The 24,935-nt window shown below is 44.2% G+C and overlaps 1 protein-coding gene across 2 annotated transcripts in view; it reads right to left on the bottom strand.

The window, feature by feature from the left end:
* Positions 1-23,094, bottom strand: part of LOC142658191 (mitogen-activated protein kinase 12-like) — a 34,939-nt gene extending 11,845 nt beyond the window's left edge. The window contains exons 1-4 of one of the 2 annotated variants that reach the window (XM_075834053.1): positions 23,009-23,094; positions 12,853-12,982; positions 4,868-4,926; positions 3,390-3,501 (exon numbers count right to left, since the gene is read on the bottom strand). In XM_075834053.1, coding sequence (XP_075690168.1) covers positions 3,390-3,501; positions 4,868-4,926; positions 12,853-12,867 — 186 coding nt within the window. In that variant the 5' untranslated portion in view covers positions 12,868-12,982; positions 23,009-23,094. Of the gene's footprint in view, positions 1-3,389; positions 3,502-4,867; positions 4,927-12,852; positions 12,983-15,478; positions 15,760-23,008 lie in introns of those variants that run through there. The other variant, XM_075834051.1, reaches the window with a different exon arrangement.
* Between the last annotated feature and the right edge of the window lie 1,841 nt (positions 23,095-24,935).

A 24,935-nucleotide genomic window follows, 5' to 3' on the forward strand; every position in this document is an offset into this window, starting at 1 on the left:
ACAATCCCTTTAAATTAGTTTTTCCACCTTTTTACATTTATGGTCTATCCACAAGATGGGTCATAAATGTCTTCTAGATGGTGGGATCCTATTGGGAGAGCCAACGTCCATAGGCTTCTATGGAGGTACAATAACCTCTCCATTGTCTCTGTTCTGCTAATAGGGGAGGATCCCAGAGGTATGACACCTATCAGATTTATATGGCCTATTCTGTGGATTTGGGAAAACCCTTTAAAAAGTTTGGCCAGAGAAACCAATAGGTTGGGGGAAAAACCACACTGGTAATCAGATTCTGGAAGGGTGATGGATAATAGACTCCCTATGTGACCCCTGCGGCAGCATCGTCCCTCATAGGCAAGTCCTCTGGTGGCAGTCACTTTTATTATTATAGAGCAGGTTCTGATTGATTTTTTTTACCAGTCTTGCTTGAGGAACGTTAATAAATTTGCTGTGCGGGAACAAATCGATGCAGAGTGACCATAAGTCTTCTGTGTATCCTAAAATGAGCACGTTTGCAGTATGAGAGGAGCCTCATGCAGAAAATGTGACTTGCCTCTATATCAGGGACACCTCATTATTTAAGAAAACGTACTTCTTCACGCCACGGACAGCACTGCTAAGCCATAGACTAAGCTCCTGTATTCTTACCCCATTTAAGGATCTCAAATTTAAAGGGGACATGTCACCACTTCTCCCCCATGAAATGGACTAAATGAGGGGGACAGGTCCACTAGACTCTACTAGGGGTTATCCCTTTTTATTTTCTACATTTCTCTATAGGGCAACCTTGACATCATTCCCACTTGTATTAGTACCAGGCAGAGGGTAGTCCTCCATTACTGGTCACATGACAAGTAAAGGATTCTACCTAACATGTGATTGGCTAAAAAACTGCACATGACCATTAGAGGGGCCTCCTCTCTGTCTGGGACTCCTGTAAGCAGCATTTACATTAATAAAGATTTAGAGGCTTCTATCTCCCCTATAAAGCAATTTATAAAATAAAGAAGAGATACCCCCTAATGTTGTCAAGAAGAATTGTAAACTCCCCCATGTTTATTTTATTCTGAAAATTTCCCTTTAAATCCCTACTGCAAGCACTGAAACATGAGTTCAGATGTGGAATAGGGGCCCTGTGGTTGGTCTTTGTGGTGGCCGGATGGGATGTCCATGGGCCCTGCCAGCCGCCAGGCATAAATCACTGCCTGACTGCGCTAATGGGTAACAGATGGGGTGGAAGTAAAACCTCATACACATTCAATAGCCCTTATCAGAACGCTCATTCATGTTGATCCATATAGAGAAAGGAGATAAGTGGCTCCCAAACATCAATTATGACACTGATCTCCTAGGAAATAGAGAATCGTGTAGGTTAAAATTAAGCCTGTCCAAGCCTTTTTCCCACCAGTGGATTGATGTGTATATAGAAGACAAAGATATGAAGAAGAGAAGAGAAACAAAGGCACCTCTACTGAATGATGGCCAGCTATAAACAGATTAAGGGTATGTTCACACGGCTTAGCAAAATACGCCTGAAATTACGGAGCTTTTTTCAGGCGAAAACAGCTCCTGATTTTCAGACGTTTTTGTAACTACTCGTGTTTTTCGCGGCGTATTTTACGGCCGTTATTGGAGCTGTTTTGACTCCAAAAACGTCCCAAGAAGTGACATGCACTTCTTTTTCGCGGGCGTCTTTTTATGCGCCGTCTTTTGACAGCGACGCGTAAAATTACACCTCGTGGGAACAGAACATCGTAAAACCCATTGAAAGCAATGGGCAGATGTTTGTAGGAGTAATGGAGCCGTTTTCTCAGGCGTAATTCGAGGCGTAAGACGCCCGAATTAGGGTATGTTCACACGCACTGTTTTCAGACGTAATTCGGGCTTTTTTCGCCTCGAATTACGCCTGAAAAAACGGCTCCATTATGCTTACAAACATCTGCCCATTGCTTTCAATGGGTTTTACAATGTTCTGTTCCCACGAGGTGTAATTTTACGCGTCGCTGTCAAAAGACGGCACGTAAAAAGACGCCCGCGAAAAAGAAGTGCATGTCACTTCTTGGGACGTTTTTGGAGGCGTTTTTCATTGACTCCATTGAAAAACAGCTCCAATAACGTCCGTAAAATACGCCGCGAAAAACACGAGTTGCTACAAAAACGTCTGAAGATCAGGAACTGTTTTCGCCTGAAAAAAGCTCCGTAATTTCAGGCGTATTTTGCTAAGCCGTGTGAACATACCCTTACCGCTCCGTTAACCCTTTTTAATGAAGCAAATATAGGATTATAATCCCATTTTAAATTAGGAACATTGTATCACACTTGGGTTGGATACAATCATTACCTAAAACGTGTTTTATCTTTCAATTATAATGTAAATATTTGGAATCCGTCTGTGACAAGTTTTATTTTGTCATATCGAGACTCCTATGACTCATTCCTGGAGAGATCTAGACCTAGACCGAGCAATAAGTATTTATTTGTCTAGAACCGCTGATAAGATGCAATGATAGATAAGAGACGTTTCTAAGCCCGGCGGACGAGTTGCTGGGAAGTCACGTGGGATCACTGGACATTCCATGTCACTCCCCTTGTCCCTGGGTATTTTTGGAACTTGTCCTCTATTCTCCCCTGACAATATCTAGGTTGTTCTTTTCCCACAAGAAACACGGTCTGTAATGGATTCCTATGAACAGCTGTATAATTAAACCTAATATGTTTTCTGTGAGACATCCAGCCGAGCGCGCCTGGCAATGTTAAGGGCTGAACACACTTCTGCTATCAAACTGCGGCTAAAAAGGAACAAGATAAATAAACTATAAAAATTCCACGAAAATTGGCATCTGTTCAGACATGTGAGCTGGGCTGGATTGGCATTGGTCAATCTAAAGTACATAGAAGCCTATGCAAAAATGCTGCTGATGACATCAGAGTCTGATAGCGGTGTTAGAGGACGTGTCAGAAGATGACATCAATGGGTGTCCATGAGCGTGACTCCCACCAAAATTTAGGGGCAACAGAGGTGGAGGACCAAAAAGGGTTCATCTCCTTGCTCTCGTTAGAATCAGATTGAGTGTTGGAAGGTGTGGCGCTTAGTAAATTTAGATTTCGTTGGTCTCCTCTGTAGAAAAGAGAGAGGAAGGTTTCTGATGCAGCAAGCTTCCTCCCAGATGGGGACAAAGCAGCCTAAGCCTTACCTCTAGTCCCAAATGTGTTGTTCACATGGCTGAAGTGCTGGATGAAGAAGAAGATGGAAGAGACAAACAGGGTACAGGATGGGGGTAGATTGTAATTCGAGAAGGGCAGGATTAAGGAAGAGGAAGATATAAAAAAAAAAAATACTGTCAGTGCTTACTATATCAATGTATGACTACCCTATAGGTAATACTCACCTGGAGGCCTCGGAGTATCTGATAGAGAAGGTAGACTATCATGCTGTGGTTTAGTTTCTGCATCTTTATGACCCGGGCCAAGTCCAAAGGAATGAATGGCATAACTAGGTAACTAGAGACAAAATAAACAGCAGCACATTGTATTCAGCGTGTAGAACTGGGGGGGGGGGCAAGTTATAGAATTTACACAATAACTGGCGCCACCAACTCATTGCCTTGAGATGTATATCGGGCCTTTCCAGATCCCATTCATGACCCTCAGAGAAATTTCTGGACCATTGTGCGATGGGCCAATTTATTTTTGTTCCACCAATTTCTAGTTTGTGTCTTGAAGAATAATTAATCCCATAACAATTGTTCTGAGACTTTTTTTTAACACTGATAAGACATTGGATTTGGCTTCAAGTTACTCTCCACCAATTATCATCTTGTAATTTTTAAGTTAAACAATCTGTATTGATTAATTTCCTAATATATCTTTATAGTGGTTGGAGCTCTGTTTATCCTATTCAGAGCCCTAATTTCAGTGTACAGACATAGGTTTATATGATAACATTTTGGCTGCCTGCAGCCACCACTAGGGGGTGCTGGGGGGCTTACAGCATACTGTTTATACACTGAGCTAAAACATAACAGTGTGCAGTGAGCTCCTCCTAGTGGTGGCTGCAGGCAAGGAGAATTCTATGGTCTTGGAGCTTTGTATTTAAGGGTAGGCAGTCACTTTAAAAAAGAACAAAACTAATTTTCATTGTTGTTGTTTGGGGTATGCCACGTTACAGGGACAGTACAGGAATAGAAAAGCATGACTGCTTTCTTCTGGAAACAGTGCCATACCTGTCCATGGGTTGTCTCTGGTATTGCAGCTCAGCTCCATTAAAGTGAAAGGGGCTCTGCTGCAGTACCACACACAACCTGTAGACAGGTGTGGGGCTGTTTTTGGAAATAGATCAGCCATGGTTTTATAATCCTGGACAACCCCTATAAAGTGGACATTGGCTATTCTTAGTAGCAATACAACCTAAGTCAGCAAACGTTGAGGTCAATGGGGTAAGGGGCATAGAAAGCTTTCCTTTATTTTTTAAGACTTTAATCCCTGCATCTTAAACGATAGGTCCACCTTTACAAGGAATTACTTTTTTTTTTTGCTCCACTTCTTCTAAAATAGAAAATAAAGCAACTTTGCGAATAGTCGTAATTTACAACCTCCTACCATTTTGTCTATACAGCTGCTATGATGACCTATGTGTCTCTATAGTAACAGACTACAAACAAACTGTAGTCAGGTCTGGCAGTCACATTACATTCTATTTGTCCCCTACTTCTTACCAACATAGGGTAGTGCAACAAAAATTAGGGGAAATATGAGAGGGAGTATTAGTACAGGATCAGACTACACAGGGTGTGTTTGTAGTCTGTTACCATGGTGACACATAGGTGTCCAAAGGAGTATTTAGATTCTGATTATCCTATTCACTTACAAGGTCTGAAACGATTCCATCGACACGTCAGGACTGAAGGCATAGAGGAGGGAAATAACCTGTAAATAGAAAGATATTCATAAAATAAATGTATCACACTTGGTAAGAAAGCTTGTTGCTAAAGGGACAGTAAACCTAAAGCCTATCTCATCTGCATTTGCTCTGCAGCAATCTGTTGTTCCCTGTTATCAGCCATGTATATCACATTCGCTTTGTGAATCAGTTGTCCAATCTTTTGCTCATCGACCTTAGTGATTAACAAACGGATAGTGAGGATCTATGTTTTTACAGGACCCAAAAATGCATGCATGCTGCGTCCTATAAAAAAGATCCTGCTGGAAATTGATCCATTGTGCCATCAGGTTCCCATGTTAATGAATAGGATCCATCACAATTCATTTCTAATGGGGCTGTGCACTTTCCCCACAGCGCCACCACAGGGGAAATTAGGTATTACATGGTATCCATTAAACTCAGTAGGCTGTAATACATGCATATCCTGGGTCCTCCAGAGAAAGAGAGACCCTCTTTTTGGTGGCTCTTCGATCTGGCTAATTGATTGAGGGACTCTCCTCTATTAATCTAGTCTGAATTCCCTAATACTGTGTTCAACAAAAAGTTTTTTATTCTAAATTGAAAGTTCCATTGTGAACTTGATGCAGAATTGAAATGTAATTCTCCTGTAGTAAATCTGTGAAACTTTCTTCTACTTCTATGTTCCTGGTGAGGTAGCAGAGCTGTGACCGAAGGAAACATTACCCAGCAGTCACGTAGAATTATTTCATACCATATCTTGATACTTAGACAGCAGCAGCAGTCCTATGTAAATCCATTTGCACTTGATAGACGCATTGTAAGATACATAGACATTTTGGTTAAGTGACATATTCTGCTAAATTTCTGATGAATTCCAATGACCTTTACCCTTTTGCATCTTAAAACGCCATCATGCGACATTTCATCCAGATCAGAGATATCATTAACTGGCCAACAATTTCTGTTCAGGAAACTACCACTCAAGCTTTATATACGAGATTCACCGCTGCACCATTTTCGCCTACAGTTTGACTACTGTCGGCCAACTTCTATAAAGCGATGGCCACATAAATAAATGATTCCCCCACATGTCTATCATATTGACCATCTAAAGGCCCTATTACACCGGCCGATTTTGGCCGGTGCATCGAGCGCCGATCAACGAGACAGCTCGTTGATCGGCGCTCGTTTGCTCCTGTCACACGGAGCTATGGATGGGGACGATCGCTCGTCCCCATACATTATCATGTCGGCAGCGAGTTATTAATGAACGCTTGTCTGCCCGATAATCGCCCAGTGTAAAACCCCCTTAAGTGTGATTCGAGTGTAAAGAGAGTGCAATTTGTTAAAGGACCTTTCTGGGCTAAACTGATACACGGTGCTATGCCTAGTGCAGGGCTTGAAGGGGCGGAGCATGACTGAGATACTGCACTTGAATTCCTGTGTCATGCCCCGCCCCTTACACCCTGCACTAGGCATAACCCTGTATAATCTCTGCCAGAGTGTTCCTTTAACAAGTTCTTCTCTCTTACTTTGATGCGCCCAATCTAATGATTTATTTAAAAAAATACTTTTAGCCGATTCTCCACAATGTACTTGCACGCATCACTTTGTAAACACTCTGCAGTGTTCTAATGGTAATGGAATGCATATGTAATAACATGGTTCTTGGTACAACAACTAAAACCTCTCCGATATGGACGGGGGATAATGATGGAGAAGAAAGGACTGGTGAAACCTAATTGGCTGTTATCACCAATAAGGAATGTATGGGAACGTAAAGAGAATCTATCGCTTCCTACATTATAATGGGAAGTCTCCACGCAAGTAGTTAAGAAACTTTCTAATATACTTATTAGACTCTAAAAAGTGAACATCTCCTTATCCTCACACGATCTCCCAGCCTGTCCGTGCACTTACAGCTCCGGCAGCCATGACCACGAGGGTTCTCTATCCTGGAAGTGAAAGTCCTCCTGTAAACTTCATATTGTTTGGGGCTTGGGGCTTCGTTTTTTGATACAGAGCTCCAAATCTCCTGCATAGCCATAGAGTTGAATTATAAAATTCTGTCTGCCTGCAGCCACCACTAGAGGGAGCTAAAGAGTTTAAAAGTTTATTGCATGGTGTTTTATTAGGGAGTCCAATTTACAAGTTGTATGCAGTAACGTTGCTAAGCTCCCCATAATACGGGGCGGCAAGCAGCGAGAATTGACTCTATGTGTTAGGGATCTGCCAGGTACTTCATCTAGCTACACTCCTGGGATTAATCAATCCACACCTGAGGCCAGACCTGTTCGACTGACACCTTCTCCCACCAACCAGGGTGGCAGGCTCAGGAGTGGGAGAGCCTATCGCGGCCTGGTCTCTCGGAGTTAGCTCCGCCCCCTGCCCTTTATTACCTGCCCTGTGCTCTCCCTCAGTGCTTGTAATTCTTTTGGATTCCTGGCCCCACTGCAGCTTGCTCCAGCCTGCTTCTGCCGTGCTTCTGCCTTGCTGCAGTTCTGCTTGACCTGCTTTGCTTGCCCTGGCTTGCTTCTGTCTCCGTGTCCGCTCGGGTGTACTCACTTCGTCCTGGTCCTGACTGTTCGTTCGCCGCCCCGTTTCCTCGTGGCGTTCCGTGGCTACTGCCCCTTCCCTTGCGTGTTCCCTGTTTGTCTTCCTGTGCACTTAGCCAGCGTAGGGACCGCCGCCCAGTTGTACCTCGTCGCCTAGGGCGGGTCGTTGCAAGTAGGCAGGGACAGGGCGGTGGGTAGATTAGGGATCACTTTCCCTTCACCTCCTTCCTGCCATTACATAATTACAAGCCCTTACCTAGTCTACCATTTCTCCTACGCTGACGCTATCATGGACCCCCTTGAGACCCTGACCCAGCAGATGCAGGGCCTCTCCCTACAGGTCCAGGCCCTGGCCCAAAGGGTCAATCAGGGTGACGCTGCTTTAATAGTACCCCTCACCTCACCTCTAGAACCCGACCTCAAGTTACCTGACCGGTTTTCAGGGGACCGTAAGACGTTTCTCTCCTTCCGGGAGAGTTGCAGACTGTATTTCCGCCTAAAGCCCCACTCCTCAGGTTCCGAGAACCAGCGGGTGGGTATCATCATATCCCGACTCCAGGAAGGGCCCCAAGAGTGGGCCTTCTCCTTGGCTCCTGACGCCCCTGAACTTTCCTCTGTTGATCGTTTTTTCTCTGCCCTCGGACTCATTTACGACGAGACTGACAGGACTGCTTTAGCCGAGAGTCAGCTGGTGACCTTACGTCAGGGTAGAAGACCGGTTGAGGAATACTGTTCTGATTTTAGGAAGTGGTGCGTAGCTTCTCAGTGGAACGATCCGGCCCTAAGGTGCCAGTTTAGGTTAGGATTATCTGACGCCCTGAAGGATCTGCTGGTTAGCTACCCCTCGCCTGACTCCCTTGACCAGGTTATGGCCCTAGCAGTACGACTTGACCGACGTCTCAGGGAACGTCAGCTAGAACGCTTCAGTGTGCTCCCCTCTGACTTTTCTGCGATTCCCCCCGAGGTCCCGTCTCCTCGCCCCTCCACGGAGGACTCGGAGGTACCTATGCAACTCGGGGCCTCCATGTCCCCTCGACAACGTAGGGAGTTTCGCAGAATGAATGGTCTCTGCTTCTACTGTGGGGACGACAAGCATCTACTGAACACCTGTCCCAGGCGCAAGAATAAGAAGCCGGAAAACTTCCGCGCCTAAGTGATCATCGGGGAGGTCACTTGGGCGCACAGGTATTTCCCGTTAATGTGAAACGCAATAAAATTTTGCTTCCCTTTCAGGTCTCGTTTGCTGGCCGGTCTGCCACGGGCAGTGCTTTCGTGGATTCTGGCTCATCTGCTAATATCATGTCTGTGGAATTTGCTATGTCTCTAAAGATGCCTTGTATTGATTTACCTTATCCTATCCCTGTAGTAGGAATCGACTCAACACCCCTTGCTAATGGTTATTTTACTCAGCATACTCCTGTTTTTGAACTCCTGGTTGGCTCCATGCATTTGGAGCAGTGCTCTGTACTGGTGATGCAGGGATTATCGTCTGATCTGGTTTTAGGCCTTCCCTGGTTGCAGTTGCATAATCCCACATTTGATTGGAATACTGGGGATCTCACCAAATGGGGTAATGAATGTCTGATGTCATGTCTTTCTGTTAACTCTATTTCTCCCCGGGAGGAGGTAAACACACTTCCTGAGTTTGTTCAGGACTTCGCCGATGTGTTTTCTAAGGAGGCCTCCGAGGTGTTGCCCCCCCATAGAGATTACGATTGCGCTATCGATTTGGTGCCTGGTGCCAAGCTTCCTAAGGGTAGGATATTTAATCTTTCATGTCCTGAACGTGAAGCGATGAGGGTGTATATCCAAGAATGCCTGGCCAAGGGTTTCATTCGCCCCTCGACTTCTCCTGTAGGTGCTGGCTTCTTCTTCGTGGGGAAGAAGGATGGTGGTCTTAGGCCGTGCATTGATTATCGTAACCTGAATAAGGTCACCGTAAGGAACCAGTACCCACTTCCTTTGATTCCGGATCTTTTTAATCAGGTTCAGGGAGCCCAATGGTTTTCTAAGTTCGATCTACGGGGGGCATATAACCTTATCCGCATCAAAGAGGGGGATGAGTGGAAAACTGCGTTCAACACACCCGAGGGTCATTTCGAATACCTGGTCATGCCCTTTGGGTTGTGTAATGCCCCTGCTGTCTTCCAGAATTTTATTAATGAAATCCTGAGAGAGTACCTGGGTAATTTTCTTGTTGTGTACCTTGATGACATACTGGTGTTTTCCAAGGACTGGTCCTCCCACGTGGAGCATGTCAGGAAGGTGCTCCAGGTCCTTCGGGAGAATAATCTGTTTGCTAAGACTGAAAAATGTGTCTTTGGGGTACAGGAGATACCATTTTTAGGGCAAATCCTCACTCCTCATGAATTCCGCATGGACCCTGCCAAGGTTCAAGCTGTGGCGGAATGGGTCCAACCTGCCTCCCTTAAGGCGTTACAGTGTTTTTTAGGGTTCGCCAACTATTACAGGAGATTTATTGCCAACTTCTCGGTCGTCGCTAAGCCTCTTACGGACCTTACCCGCAAGGGTGCCGATGTCCTCCATTGGCCCCCTGAGGCCGTCCAGGCCTTTGAGACTCTCAAGAAGTGCTTTATCTCGGCCCCCGTGCTGATTCAGCCCAACCAAGAGGAGCCATTTATTGTGGAGGTTGACGCTTCCGAGGTGGGAGTGGGGGCCGTCCTGTCCCAGGGTACCAGCTCCCTCACCCATCTCCGCCCCTGTGCTTACTTCTCTAGGAAGTTTTCGCCCACGGAGAGTAACTATGATATTGGCAACCGCGAACTTCTAGCCATTAAATGGGCTTTTGAGGAGTGGCGGCACTTCCTGGAGGGGGCCAGACACCAGGTAACGGTCCTTACGGATCACAAGAATCTGGTTTTCCTAGAATCGGCCCGGAGGCTTAATCCTAGACAAGCTCGGTGGGCACTATTCTTTACCAGATTTAATTTCTTGGTTACCTATAGGGCTGGGTCCAAGAATATTAAGGCTGACGCTCTGTCACGTAGTTTCATGGCCAATCCTCCTTCCGAGAAGGATCCCGCTTGTATTTTACCCCCTGGTATAATCGTCTCTGCCACGGATTCTGATTTAGCTTCTGATATCGCGGCTGATCAGGGTGCAGCTCCCGGGAACGTCCCTGGGGACAAACTGTTTGTTCCCCTGCAATACCGGCTGAGGGTACTCAGGGAAAACCATGACTCCGCTCTATCCGGTCATCCTGGCATCTTGGGCACCAAACACCTCATTACCAGAAACTATTGGTGGCCTGGGTTGCCTAAAGATGTTAGGGCTTACGTCGCCGCTTGTGAGGTTTGCGCTAGGTCCAAAACCCCTAGGTCCCGACCTGCGGGCCTACTACGTTCCTTGCCCATTCCCCAGAGACCTTGGACCCATATCTCCATGGATTTTATCACCGATTTGCCTCCATCTCAGGGCAAGTCGGTGGTGTGGGTGGTAGTCGACCGCTTCAGCAAGATGTGCCACTTTGTGCCCCTTAAGAAGCTACCTAACGCCAAGACGTTAGCTTCTTTGTTTGTGAAACACATCCTGCGTCTCCATGGGGCCCCAGTCAATATCGTTTCTGACAGAGGGGTACAATTTGTTTCCTTATTTTGGAGAGCTTTTTGTAAAAAGTTGGAGATTGATCTGTCCTTCTCCTCCGCCTTCCATCCCGAAACCAATGGCCAAACGGAAAGGACCAACCAATCCCTGGAACAATATTTAAGGTGTTTCATCTCTGACTGTCAATTCGATTGGGTCTCATTCCTTCCCCTTGCTGAATTTTCCCTGAATAACCGGGTCAGTAACTCGTCAGGGGTCTCCCCGTTTTTCTGTAATTTCGGGTTTAACCCTAGGTTCTCCTCCGTCTCCCCTGGTTGTTCCAATAATCCTGAGGTAGAGGAGGTTCATCGGGAACTGTGCACTGTCTGGGCCCAGGTTCAGAAGAACCTAGAGGCGTCCCAGAGCGCACAAAAGATTCAGGCGGATAGTAGACGTTCTGCTAACCCCCGGTTTGTCGTCGGGGATTTGGTCTGGTTGTCGTCCAGGAACTTGCGCCTTAAGGTCCCGTCCAGGAAGTTTGCTCCCCGATTTATTGGACCTTATAAGATCATTGAAGTCCTCAACCCTGTATCCTTCCGTCTGGAGCTCCCCCCATCCTTTCGCATACATGACGTCTTCCATGCCTCCCTCCTTAAACGCTGCTCCCCGTCCTGGTCCCCCTCGAGGATACCTCCTGTTCCCGTTCTCACCCCTGAGGGGGTGGAATTCGAGGTGGCCAAGATTATGGACAGTAGGATGGTCCAGGGCTCCCTCCAGTACCTGGTCCATTGGAGAGGATACGGGCCGGAGGAGAGGACTTGGGTACCTGCCCGGGATGTTCACGCTGGGGTATTGATCAGGAGGTTCCACCTCCTCTTCCCCACTAAACCGGGTCCCCTTAGTAAGGGTCCGGTGGCCCCTCATAAAAGGGGGAGTACTGTTAGGGATCTGCCAGGTACTTCATCTAGCTACACTCCTGGGATTAATCAATCCACACCTGAGGCCAGACCTGTTCGACTGACACCTTCTCCCACCAACCAGGGTGGCAGGCTCAGGAGTGGGAGAGCCTATCGCGGCCTGGTCTCTCGGAGTTAGCTCCGCCCCCTGCCCTTTATTACCTGCCCTGTGCTCTCCCTCAGTGCTTGTAATTCTTTTGGATTCCTGGCCCCACTGCTGCTTGCTCCAGCCTGCTTCTGCCGTGCTTCTGCCTTGCTGCAGTTCTGCTTGACCTGCTTTGCTTGCCCTGGCTTGCTTCTGTCTCCGTGTCCGCTCGGGTGTACTCACTTCGTCCTGGTCCTGACTGTTCGTTCGCCGCCCCGTTTCCTCGTGGCGTTCCGTGGCTACTGCCCCTTCCCTTGCGTGTTCCCTGTTTGTCTTCCTGTGCACTTAGCCAGCGTAGGGACCGCCGCCCAGTTGTACCTCGTCGCCTAGGGCGGGTCGTTGCAAGTAGGCAGGGACAGGGCGGTGGGTAGATTAGGGATCACTTTCCCTTCACCTCCTTCCTGCCATTACACTATGACTATGTAGAGGATTTGGAGCTTTGTATCATAAAAATAAAGCTCTGAAAATAAAAACAAAAGGGTACTCAAGGGGGACATTCACTTTAAGGGCTTGTCCACACACAGCGGAATACAGTTGCAGCAGAGTGGGTGAGATTTAACAAATCTCATCCACACGCTGCGTACAATTTGCTTCCGGTGCATTTTTTAGTTCCGCAGCAGGTCAATTCCTGCTGTGGAAAGTGGACTCAATTGCTGCGTTTTTCAGAGGAGATGTCTCCATCTCTAATCTAATCTGTGCCCAGGTCATATACTGAGATCATTCTCCTGCTGATCTCAGCTCTGAACGTACGTTCTCATGGTTCATGTGCTTCAGTAGACGTAGCTCCCGGTAGGCTCTCTTGGCGTGTATCAGGGACTGGAATGGACGGAGTAATTTCTTGATGGCAACACGATCTCCGGTCACTGTATCCTTGGCGGAGCTGCAAAAAAGATAAATCATGTCAGTTTCTGCATATCAAATGCTCTGCTGCCCTGCAGGTTATTAACCTATCACTCTCCTAGTTACAGGGAGCATTTCCAATTATAAGAATATTTTGGAGCAATACTATTATAGAGGACCTGTCACCTCTCCTGACATGTCTGTTTTAGTAAATACTTGTTTTCCCCCATTTCTGGAACATATTTTCTCTGCGCTGTGCCGTTCCTCTGTTATTCCTCCTAAAAATGTATGAACATATTGACAACTGGAGTTAACATTCCCCTTGTCAGGGGGGCGTGTCACTAGACAGTCTCACTTTGCCAGCACTGATTGGACAGTGTAGGGACACACCCCCAACTGGTAACACCCAGCAGTCAATTTATTCATACATTTCTAGGAGGAATAACAGAGGAACGACACAACGTAGAGTTTTAAGAAAATATACTCCAGTATTGTTATTTCATGGGGAACACAATTATTTACTAAAACATAGGTCAGGAGAGGTGACAGATCATCTTTAGGTTTCTCCAAAGGGAGTCTTTAGTGCTGGAGTACTCCACATGTCCATGCATTACATGGACAGCCCAATGATAAGAATGGATACTGTGTAATGCTTCATTTGCCCTGTGATGGCGCTGCAGGGAAATTAAAGACTTACTACTGATTCCCCTCCAGATTACAGCTGATCGCTGGAGGTCCCAGCAATGGGACACCCTGTTATCAGCTTATTGTCAGGAAAACCTTCTAATAAAAAAGGATTGTTATAAGTGGAATCCCCCAGGGGATCTTTCATTTGTAGATCTGCCTGAAAAAAAAGAGAGTCCACCCATTTTAGTCCCGGAGAACACCTTTTTACCATTGTCATTAACTGTCAGATCCTTAAGGATTATTTCCGCACCGCTGACCAGCAATGAAATAGCACCCCCTGGCGCCAAATTGTTATGAAACTTGGAATTTGCGATAAAAATAAAACTAATGTAAGTCATTTCTTAGTATAATGCTTATTTAATTAGGGCCTAATTACGAACAGACGTTTCTATAGGACCTTTTAGGCACTACTTAATGAGCTGTGTCATACGTTGTAGCCGCATTACTAAGCAAGCTACATATTAGAGAGACCAGCCATTGTATTAGCATCAGAACCCAATTGGCTTTATGTTATTGTCATGGTACAGTGAGCAGTCATCACTGTTCAGCTCATTAACTTTGCTTATAATAATTACCAATGTATTTATCTCCCTAAATACGATATTTGCCAGCTGCTTACTCCGGTTAATTATAAAACATGACAGCGGGAATGCTAATGTCTTCTATTGGGGGAGGGGATGGTTAGGGTTAAATTTTGAGCGTTAACATTAAAGTCTATAAGAGAAGGATATTCTGAGTTCATTTATGTGCCACGGTGTTATGTGGGCATAAAACTGCTGCGTGGGCACAATCACTTAACAGGCGTACCTACCTGCTGTATGGTCATATCGCCCTAGTAGTGTATTATATTGGTATCTGGAGGTATACTGGGTATATGGTGGTAGATCTGGTAATATAGAGATGTATGCAGTGCCGTATCTGAAGAAGGTGCCAAGGTTGCAGTCACTGTGGGCATTCGATCTTGAGGGGGCCCAATTGTCCCTCAGCCACATCAAAAAGCAGCAGTAATATAAATATCACATGAACGTTAAGATGGCTCAGGTACCGATCAGGGCTCTAGAACTTCTCTTTAGAAAATTGCCGCCATTGGCAGCCATATTGGCATCATGGAGCTGTCTTGTGGTCACCCAGTCACCAACACAGACACATCTCTGCTTTCCCTCTCCTCTCTCCAAGTCTGTTTGTTAGTCCCATAGACATGCCCCTATTCCTTCACTACCTGCTTGGGGACAATAGGAAGGCCCTGCTACACAGCAACAGCCACATGACAGCCCACAAGTGACCACTTTTGTGTAGTTATGCAGTAATGAAGGATTGTGTTACTGCATAACTAGTCATTCAAGAGCCTGGAGGACAAGGTCGCTGATAAATGTCTTACATGTGCCAAATTCACATCAATATCGAAAGTTCTATTAGAAATTGGGCTCTGGCGGACATGGGCACTGTCCTGAAATGTGCCACATTGAGAAATGTGTTCATGGTGTATCATTGCTGAACCATGCATCTTGTGACTCTAGCTGGCTGGTGGGACTACAAGTTCCAGCATGACCTGCTAGACAGTCAGGAATGTGAGGTTCTTCATTTCACAGAAATTCAAGGAGCTTCATAGATTAGTCACAGATGTAAATTTGCATCAAATCATCACCGTTAATTGTTATTCATGTGTTCCCACACAATTCTATGCACCATGCAGTTATATACTGAGCTATCTAGTTCGTGAATGTAATTCTAGAATTGCAGTGAAGACTGACACTTGTTTGCCGAACAGTATAGGGAACAGAGTTTTTATGTATGATAGATATATTCTTAAGATATTATATACCACAGGTAAATTGTGCTCAGAACTCACCACACTGTTCCATACGCTCCGGCGCCAACCGCTCTCAGCTCCTTGAATCGGTCAGGAACCTCCCATTTGGTCTTATTAATCTCTTGGTAGTGGAAGTCTTTCCTGGGTGCAGGTTCCATGGTGTCTCGAGATGTTTTGGTGAGTAAATCAGGATCCAGCGGGTATTATCTTCCCGCAGGTGGGGCCCCTCCTACTCCAGGTATGTAAACAGATCGACTTCCTCAGTTTATAAATGAAAGGTCACGCAGATCTCGCACAAAGAATTCACTACGGCGAGGATTCCAGGAGACGTTATTAAATAAATGCCCCCCCCCCCCCTCCCGTAATAAAAAGTCCTTCTCTATTAGATTATTAAACATTTTATTAACTAATTTTATCTCTTCCTGGGAAAGCTGGGTGTAAGGATAAGCAAATTGATTTGGATGCCAGATTAAAGGTATTTTACTCTATAGAACATGGGTTGCCTGCTTAGACAATGTCTGGTCATGATTAGCCTCTATTGTGCCCTGAAAATTATGGGGACCCGTTGACTTTAATATGTGTATTGTAATACTATTTTTTTCCTGCAGGGGCGCTATAGAGAATAGTGCCAATTAAGCAGCTTTTGCACCTACAATATCAGCTGATGTCCGGGCCCCTTCCCTCATGATCTTTCGCTCTCCGGGGACCCACAGTATGAAGAAGGGCCGTCCGCACCCCTTTAAGAAGTGAGGCTAAAACTCCATTTGTGTTTTGTGTTGTTTCAGCGCTGGTTTTATGTCAATAGTTAAATAATTAACAAAGCTTCTGTATCGGTAAACGCCAAGGTGGTTTAAACAAACGCTGGGATGTGTTTTATGTTTTGTATTGACCACTTTTATTGTCTGCTTTTATAATCAATATCCATAAAGTCTCCAGCTCCATAGCAGTCACTTGACCTTGGCTTGTAATACATTATTACATCACAGAGATGGTATAACAAAAAACAAAACCGTAAAAATCAGTCTGTCGTTGAGCCACCAAACACCAGTAGGAAGACATCTTTTTTTCAGCGTTGTTTGGGGTCAAGATGGGGGAGGGGCAGAAACTGGACTTTGTTTATGTTTCTTCTAATATAATGTCTTGTGGTCAAGAAAACGAAAAATTCCAGATTTGGTGTTTTATCACAGCCATTGTAAGATTTAAAGGAATTGTCCAGTCTTATGTAAATAAAGTTTCATGCAGATCTATCATGTTTAATTTGCAGGGAAAATGTTATAGAGCAGGAGGAGCTGAAAAGATTGATATATAGTTTTGTGGGAAAAGATTCAGCATAATTTCTCATTTAAAAATATAAATCCCTCCTCCCTCTAAGATTAGCAGTCCGGGGGCGGGCTCATAAAGGTTGTCAATCACATTTACACATTTCTCCACCAGCAGAATTGTGAATGCAGCTCTGGAGTATAATACAGGATACATCTCAGGATCAGTACAGGATAAGTAATGTAATGTATGTACACAGTGACTCCACCAGCAGAATAGTGAGTGCAGCTCTGGAGTATAATACAGGATGTAACTCAGGATCAGTACAGGATAAATAATGTATGCACACAGTGACTCCACCAGCAGAATAGTGAGTGCAGCTGTGGAGTATAATACAGGATGTAACTCTGGATCAGTACAGGATAAGTAATGTAATGTATGTACACAGCGACTACACCAGCAGAATAGTGAGTGCAGCTCTGGAGTATAATACAGGATGTAACTCAGGATCAGTACAGGATAAATAATGTATGCACACAGTGTCTCCACCAGCAGAATAGTGAGTGCAGCTCTGGAGTATAATACAGGATGTAACTCAGGATCAGTACAGGATAAATAATGTATGCACACAGTGTCTCCACCAGCAGAATAGTGAGTGCAGCTCTGGAGTATAATACAGGATGTAACTCATCATCTGTACAGGATAAGTAATATCATGCATTTTTTTTTCCATGTGAAATGTATTCCTGACATATCCACCAGGTGTCAGCAACACATTTCTTTTGATTCTATATTGAAATTATTCACATGAACCCAATCATTCCGCAACTATCCCCATAAACTTAATGGTTTTCTCTAATGATTTTCTCTTTAATGTTCATCCGCCTCAGTCATGTCACATTTACCGATGAAAATCCAAGGACAGGAACATATTAAACTGTATCTGGTAGAACTTGTCCAAGCGATTTGGGGAAAAAGGAGTCGGCGTCCGGACAAGCCTCAGGAGATCACAGTGGGTTGCAGCGAGCGGCTGTAGCAGTTACAGGGCAGAAGGTTAAATTAGAAGCCAGAAGAAATAATATATATTCTATAAACCCAGCAGGAGCCTGGTGTCTGTGGCTTTCTGATAGGGAAAAGAAGGATTATATAAAAGGACGAAGGGAGAGATGGAAGGCGGCTGTGGAAACCACAAGAGATGAGATTGAGAACATCAAAGAATTAATACATGAGCTCCCAAGTTGACAGTACAAAGCGCAGACACATGGGAACATTATATAATTGGCAATATTTGCCTGCCTTCCATATATCAACACTGCTCTCAGTAAAATAGATTTACCTTTAATGACATATCCACTATTAAAAAGCTACGAATAAGCGCTCAAACATTTAATTAGCAAAGATAGAATTACTTGGTTTGTCCACTATGTGGCGCTGCGTAGGCAAAACTTTTGAATATCGCCGGAAAAACCCACGTCTACACTTACATGTCCGCAGCCAAACGAGTGGCCATCCATGAAAGGTATGAGCGCGCCGCGTCCGCCATTGTTGAAGCTGCTCTTGCAGGGGGTCATATCTATACACATCCATCAATCTACAGTGCAAAAGTATTCAACCCGCCACCACTGCCTTACAAAAAATCAACATTTACACAGATGCTTGAGAAAAAAAATGGTGGCATGCTCCATCGGATTTCTTATTATCGAGGTAATAACACTGAGGAAAGCAGATTTAAAAAAAAAAAAAATTCAGGACCAGAGGGTTTAATTGCACCTAGGCCTTCACTACCTAGGGGGTATTCAGTACCCTTACCCCACCAAGAACAGTCTGCAAACAGATCCAGCCACAGCAGGGTCCATTAATCCCAATAGCAGACCTGCTCTAGAAGAACCGCATGGGCTATCACCGTGGAGCAGAACGGCCGGCCATACACTTTAGTTCGAAGTCTCCGTTTTCTGTAGATTGTGGGGGAAAATCTGTTGGCCGCTATGTAAGTGTGAATACATCCCGGCATGATCCCCCCTCCCAAGACTTCCCCTCTATGGGTCCTTCCCGGGGCCACCATGGATCGGTGTGTGCGCTATATCTATATTCCGGATAGTTCTCATTCCATCATCCCCTTCTTCTTGCTCCAGAGCTGGCAGTGATTAAATCAGTAGAGAAGCCAACTCTATGGTGTGAAAATTCTCATAGAGGAAAAGCTTGACTGCACTAATGTGATGTGACAGAGCGGCAGAATGCGGGCGACTGTGCCTGCTGAAGTCCAGCGCTACCTCCTGTCCAGTCCTTCTGCTCTGAGAACAGAAGGGCATCGGGTCACCGGGTCCCACTGGACGCTTTATATCTGTCCCTGTCTGTATTGGGCACATCTGTAGATTTCAGTGCTCTGCTATGGTGCTCATCTGACACTGATCACTAAAACCCATTTTTTTCTTAAAGTGATCTTACGTACATTTATACATACATATATACCATAGCAGCACCCATTGCAGCTGCTATAGCGCCCATGAGAAGAAGTTGCCTAGCCAAGACTTGTTGGCAAACAAATGAAGGGATTTCCTCCAGGTTCTCTTGTCTATTTAATGATAGTAACAGTAAGGGAGGGGCCCTGACAACTCCGTAAAAAAATAAATCAACATTTTAAAGGCTATGTACACTTTTAAAGCCATTTATTATTGCTCCAATGCATCTAAAATAAAAAAATAATGATAGTCTTGTTTTATGTATACAGAACCTTTGCAAACCTATGTGTCTCCATGGTTACAGACTACAAACAAACCCTGTGTAGTCTGATACTGCAGTCATGTTTAACTCCACTGCTCATTGCGGTTGAGGAACGGAGAAAAGGGAGATAATACAGATAGTCAATTGCCCCCTTTTACAGGTTGGTAATATTTTTAGCTACATGAACTGTTGGGTTGTATTCACTTTGGGCTTTGGTTTCTGTTTAAGTCATGACACATATGACTGATCCGTTTTGTATTGGATTAAAAAAGCCTATGTGTCTCCATGGTTACAGACTACAAACAAACCCTGTGCAGTCTGATCTACCTTGCTTTGTGGGCTGTAAAGCTTTTTTAAGCGGCATTTTCTTCCAGTGCAGCTTCACCGACAACCCACTGAGCTCTGAATTTGTAGCCCGACAAGCAGCCATTTCAGAGAAAGCAGATGTTGAAAATAAAAGCAGCAGAATGAGGCTTCGTTCACATCTGCGCCAGGGCCCTTTTCAGGCGTTCTGTCTGAGGTTTACGTCAGGTGAACCCATGAACGGAACCCTGACTAAAACAAACGGAAACCATAGGTTTCCGTTTGCATCACCATTGATTTCAATGGTGATTGATCCGGTGCACATGGTTTCCGTTTGTCTGAGTTGCGCAAGGGTTAGTCGACTACGGCATTGCTTCCGTTAAAACGACGGAACCCTTGCACAACGGAGACAAATGGAAACCATTTGCACCGGATCCGTCACCATTGAAATCAGTGGTGTTGCAAAAGGAAACCTATGGTTTCCATTTGTCTTAGTCAGGGTTCCGTCCTGATGGAATGCTAAGACGGAACGCCAGAACGGAGCCCTGACGCAGATGTGAACGAAGCCTGACAAAGGTGCACATATACTTTAAGAGCGACCTAAGTAACATTATAGACATGGTTACCAGATTTCCAAAAATATTGAGACAGAGCAAACAGCTACATAAAAATACCCTTACTCAGTGCTACCCCAGGATCTGGCCCAAGTGTCACTCTGCTCTTCTTTGCTACAAGAGATGAGGTGGTAGGGGGCAAATAAGCGCCAAGTCTTTTGGAGTAAACCAACAAAAATAGTAGGGTCAGTTTTCTTTATAATAACCCTGAAACAGTTAACTTCCAGAAATAAGTTTCTTACCTCCTAAAATGGCAGTCGCTTTCTCCTTGAAGTAACATTACCGTGTTTTGACTAGACCGCCATAACTCAAATTACTGTTCTGTTATAGTAAAGTGTCCAACTAATTTCTGACATTGGCCGTGGACAAGAACATCATTTATAATGCAGTCCCTATTTCTGTCCTGCTGAGTTACAAGTTTATCATGATTTCCTATAGCTAGTCCTAACCTGCCGCTGTATGTAATGATGACATGCTGTATAGACTCTATATACACTATAGAATATATTACTTTATACAACATTTATAATATAGTAAAATCCTATAATCTGGCACCATTGTGCCAGATTACCCAAATATGTGGAGTATCGGAATTCAACAATAATTTTGTGTATATATATATATATATATATATGTGTACACTACCATTCAAAAGTTTAGGGTCACTTAGAAATTTCCTTATTTTTTAAAGAAAAGCAGTTTTTTTCAATGAAGATAACATTAAATTAATCAGAAATACACTCTATACATTGTTAATGTGCTAAATGACTATTCTAGCTGCAAACGTCTGGTTTTTAATGCAATATCTACATAGGTGTATATAGGCCCATTTCCAGCAACCATCACTCCAGTGTTCTTATGGTACATTGTGTTTGCTAACTGTGTTAGAAGGCTAATGGATGATTAGAAAACACTTGAAAACCCTTGTGCAGTTATGTTAGCACCGCTGTAAACAGTTTTGCTGTTTAGAGGAGCTATAAAACTGACCTTCCTTTGAGCTAGTTGAGAATCCGGAGCATTACATTTGTGGGTTCGATTAAACTCTCAAAATGGCTAGAAAAAGAGAGCTTTCATGTGAAACTCGACAGTCTATTCTTGTTCTTAGAAATGAAGGCTATTCCATGCGAGAAATTGCCAAGAAACTGAAGATTTCCTACAACGGTGTGTACTACTCCCTTCAGAGGACAGCACAAACAGGCTCTAACCAGAGTAGAAAGAGAAGTTATAGGCCCCGCTGCACAACTGAGCAACAAGACAAGTACATTAGAGTCTTTAGTTTGAGAAATAGACGCCTCACAGGTCCTCAACTTGCAGCTTCATTAAATAGTACCCGCAAAACGCCAGTGTCAACGTCTACAGTGAAGAGGCGACTCCGGGATGCTGGCCTTCAGGGCAGAGTGGCAAAGAAAAAGCCATATCTGAGACTGGCTAATAAAAGGAAAAGATTAATATGGGCAAAGGTCCGCAATGCTGTAATTGCTGCAAATGGAGCATTCCAAGACGAAAGCAAAGTTTGAAGGAGAAAATTATTATTTCAAATAAAAATCATTATTTCTAACCTTGTCAATGTCTTGACTATATTTTCTAGTCATTTTGCCACTCATTTGCTAAATATAAGTGTGTTACATACATACATACATACATACATACATACATACATACATACATACATACATACATACATAGTACCGCCTATATCTACTTACTTATCTTATTACTTATCAACTCAGACCCATTTCCTCTGGTAAACCCAGAAACCCCAGTTTGACGTTGGGGAGGAGGACCAGGTGACAGGCATGCAGTATGAGATCTAATATGGCTGACAATGGTGGCTAACAGGCAGCTACTTCCTATCCCAAAAGGAAGGAGTCTGGTGAACCAATAGCAGTGCTTATATTCTCACTGTGTACTCACGCTAGATTCTCTTCTTTTCTCCTTCATCCCCAATTATACTAACTATACTGTATCACATATTAATGTAAAATCCCTGGGGGTCTAGAGAGACTTATCAGATAATACCTATTATTTCTGGTGGTCTAGAGGGGAAGGAAGGAGTTAATATTGATATTTATTATCATGGTGGTATAGAATGATTTGTTATGGGTTAATATGTATTCTTTCTTTACCATCCAGTCAACATGACCATCCAGCGAAATGACAAAATTCTGTCTGCCTGCATCTGCCACTAGAGGGAGCTCACTGCACTTGGGTGTATCTGTAGGTTTTTTCACTAGAGATATGTCATACAGATCCTTTAAAAAAATTGTAACAATCTGAAAAAAGCTGGGAAGGGCAGTTCAGCCGTGACATCAATGAAGGGGAAGTAGCTAACTTCTCCTACTTGTTTTTTTATAGAAATCAATAACGTTTGACCTAACCGCATGAAAGGAAAGGTAAAACATGGGATTTTTAAGATATAAATAAGACCGATTTATTGGCGGGCCCACTCCTTACATAATAATAGCACCCAACCACAACAGGTCCCATGTGACCAAGCAATTAAAGGGGACATACACCTGTTCTTTATAGCTGGATGGCATGCCCTGCGTTTCATCTCCTCTGGGAGGCTTGCAGTATTTTAGTCCGACCCTGGGTGGAAATATTCCTTATGAAATGAAATAATCTATATATCCTTGATCTAGAAACTCCGGGAATGAGTGTTCTTCCTTACCTTGGCTGCAAAGCGCTCCGTGAGGTGACAGAGTAATCTAATTTCCCATTATCCCTGCGCTAGTCCTAATTAACCATTCATTCCTTGAAGCACCAGACGAAAGAAACTCAAGGTTTTTATTCCTTGTGTTTCCATGGTAACAGGGCAGAATAGTGGTCAGCTGATGCCAGTCGTGAGTACCGTTTTTGCAGTATACGGCGGGGACATCAATGCCATGATCAGCAGGATCCAGCCAACCTGGATTTAACACTTTGTCTGCCTGGATGCATTAAAAGGTCAGTTCCAAATGCTACTGATAATATCATCGCTGCTGCGGTAAATCCGTCAGAGTGCGGTGGTGTCAACATTTTAATGAAATAGTTTCTTAAAGTTGCTTTTCTTATATTTTAAACACCACTCCCATCATGCCTCAGGGCAGAGCACGGACTTCAAATTCTCTTTTACCCTAGGTGGAGTTCATATTATTTAGCCCTAGAGGTTGTCCAGTTTAGAAAACCCATTTTCTTACACCCTATTAGGAAATTCTGAGTTAATATAGGGGGGGTCCTCTGTTCAGGATTCTCATCTATTGGCCAAAGAGGAGAGTGGTTATAAAGAGCGTCTCTCCCTCTGGAGGACCTGTCCTGTCCCGCATTACACCGACAACAGATTGATATGAATGGACACTGTGTAATACTTAATTTCTCCTGTGGTGGCGCTGCAGAGAAACGGAACACTTACTGCCATGTTTCCCCCCAGATTACTGCCGATCTCTGGGGGTCCCAGCAGAGGGACACTTTGTGATTTACTTATTGTCAAAGGGCTCTTCTTATAGGTATTGTCAAAAGCGGAGAACCCATTTAACTCTATATCTGTACAGCCACCTGCAGTTACCACTAGAGGGAGCTGAGGAGCTTACTGCATGCGGTGTATAAAAAGTATGCAGTAGGCTTTTGAGCTCCCTCTAGTGGTGGGCTAGCCAGAATGTTATCATTTTCCTTTATGTGTTTGCAGGGGATTTGGAGCTCTCTATCAGAAAATAACAGAGCTCCAATCACTATGAAGATTTCATGGAAATCTTTGGAAATGACTTGAACAGAAGCTATAACCCAAAGTGAACACAACCCAACAGTTCATGTAGCTAAAAAAAAAAGACCAACCACAATGAGCAGCGGAGTAACACATGACTGCAGGATCAGACTACACAGGGGTTGTTTGCTGTCTGTAACCATGGAGACACATAGGTCTGCATAGAAACTGTAGACAAAACGGTAAAATATTTTTTAATCAAAACTATTTGTAAAGTTGCTTCATTGTTTTATTTCAGATGCATTGCAACAATAAAAATAGTTGGTTGTAAAAGTCTACAGGCACTTTAAAAAAATGAATGCCCTCTTGCTGTCAGGGCATGCTGGGAGTTGTAGTTTTACAACAGCGACAGTGCCACAGGTTGCTGACCGGTGCCCTATGTGAATTTAGCCTTATAGTACCCATACATCTATGCAGCGTACATACCATATGTATCATTGCGTCTGTGTTTTTCCAGCCTGTCCGTGATTCAACTCAGAAAATGCAAACAAATCCCAGATCAAAAGAGATCGTCCATGTTTTGATTAATAATACAATTTTCTAAAGAAAAAAAAAAAAAGTCATAAAAATAAACATATCCTGTTATGTTAACTTCTAGCTGTTTTGATGCAACGAAGGGTTAATTCCAGAGTCATGCTCACAACAATGTCACCCTGGAGGTTTAGGGGCGAGGGGGGGGGGTTTTTGGAAAATGATTTAGTATTCCAATCATTTTTGAGCAATGTATAAACAGAGCCGCGCGCACACTCCCTACAAATAGCTGCAGATGTGATTGGCCGCGGAGCTCGCAGTCATTAGCGCTGTGCGGTGGTCACTAGGTCTCTCATTCCCGTTGTTATGGGATACAATTGTCTCGCTT

Source organism: Rhinoderma darwinii, chromosome 7 (genome assembly GCF_050947455.1).
Source record: "Rhinoderma darwinii isolate aRhiDar2 chromosome 7, aRhiDar2.hap1, whole genome shotgun sequence".
Taxonomy (NCBI): domain Eukaryota; kingdom Metazoa; phylum Chordata; class Amphibia; order Anura; family Rhinodermatidae; genus Rhinoderma; species Rhinoderma darwinii.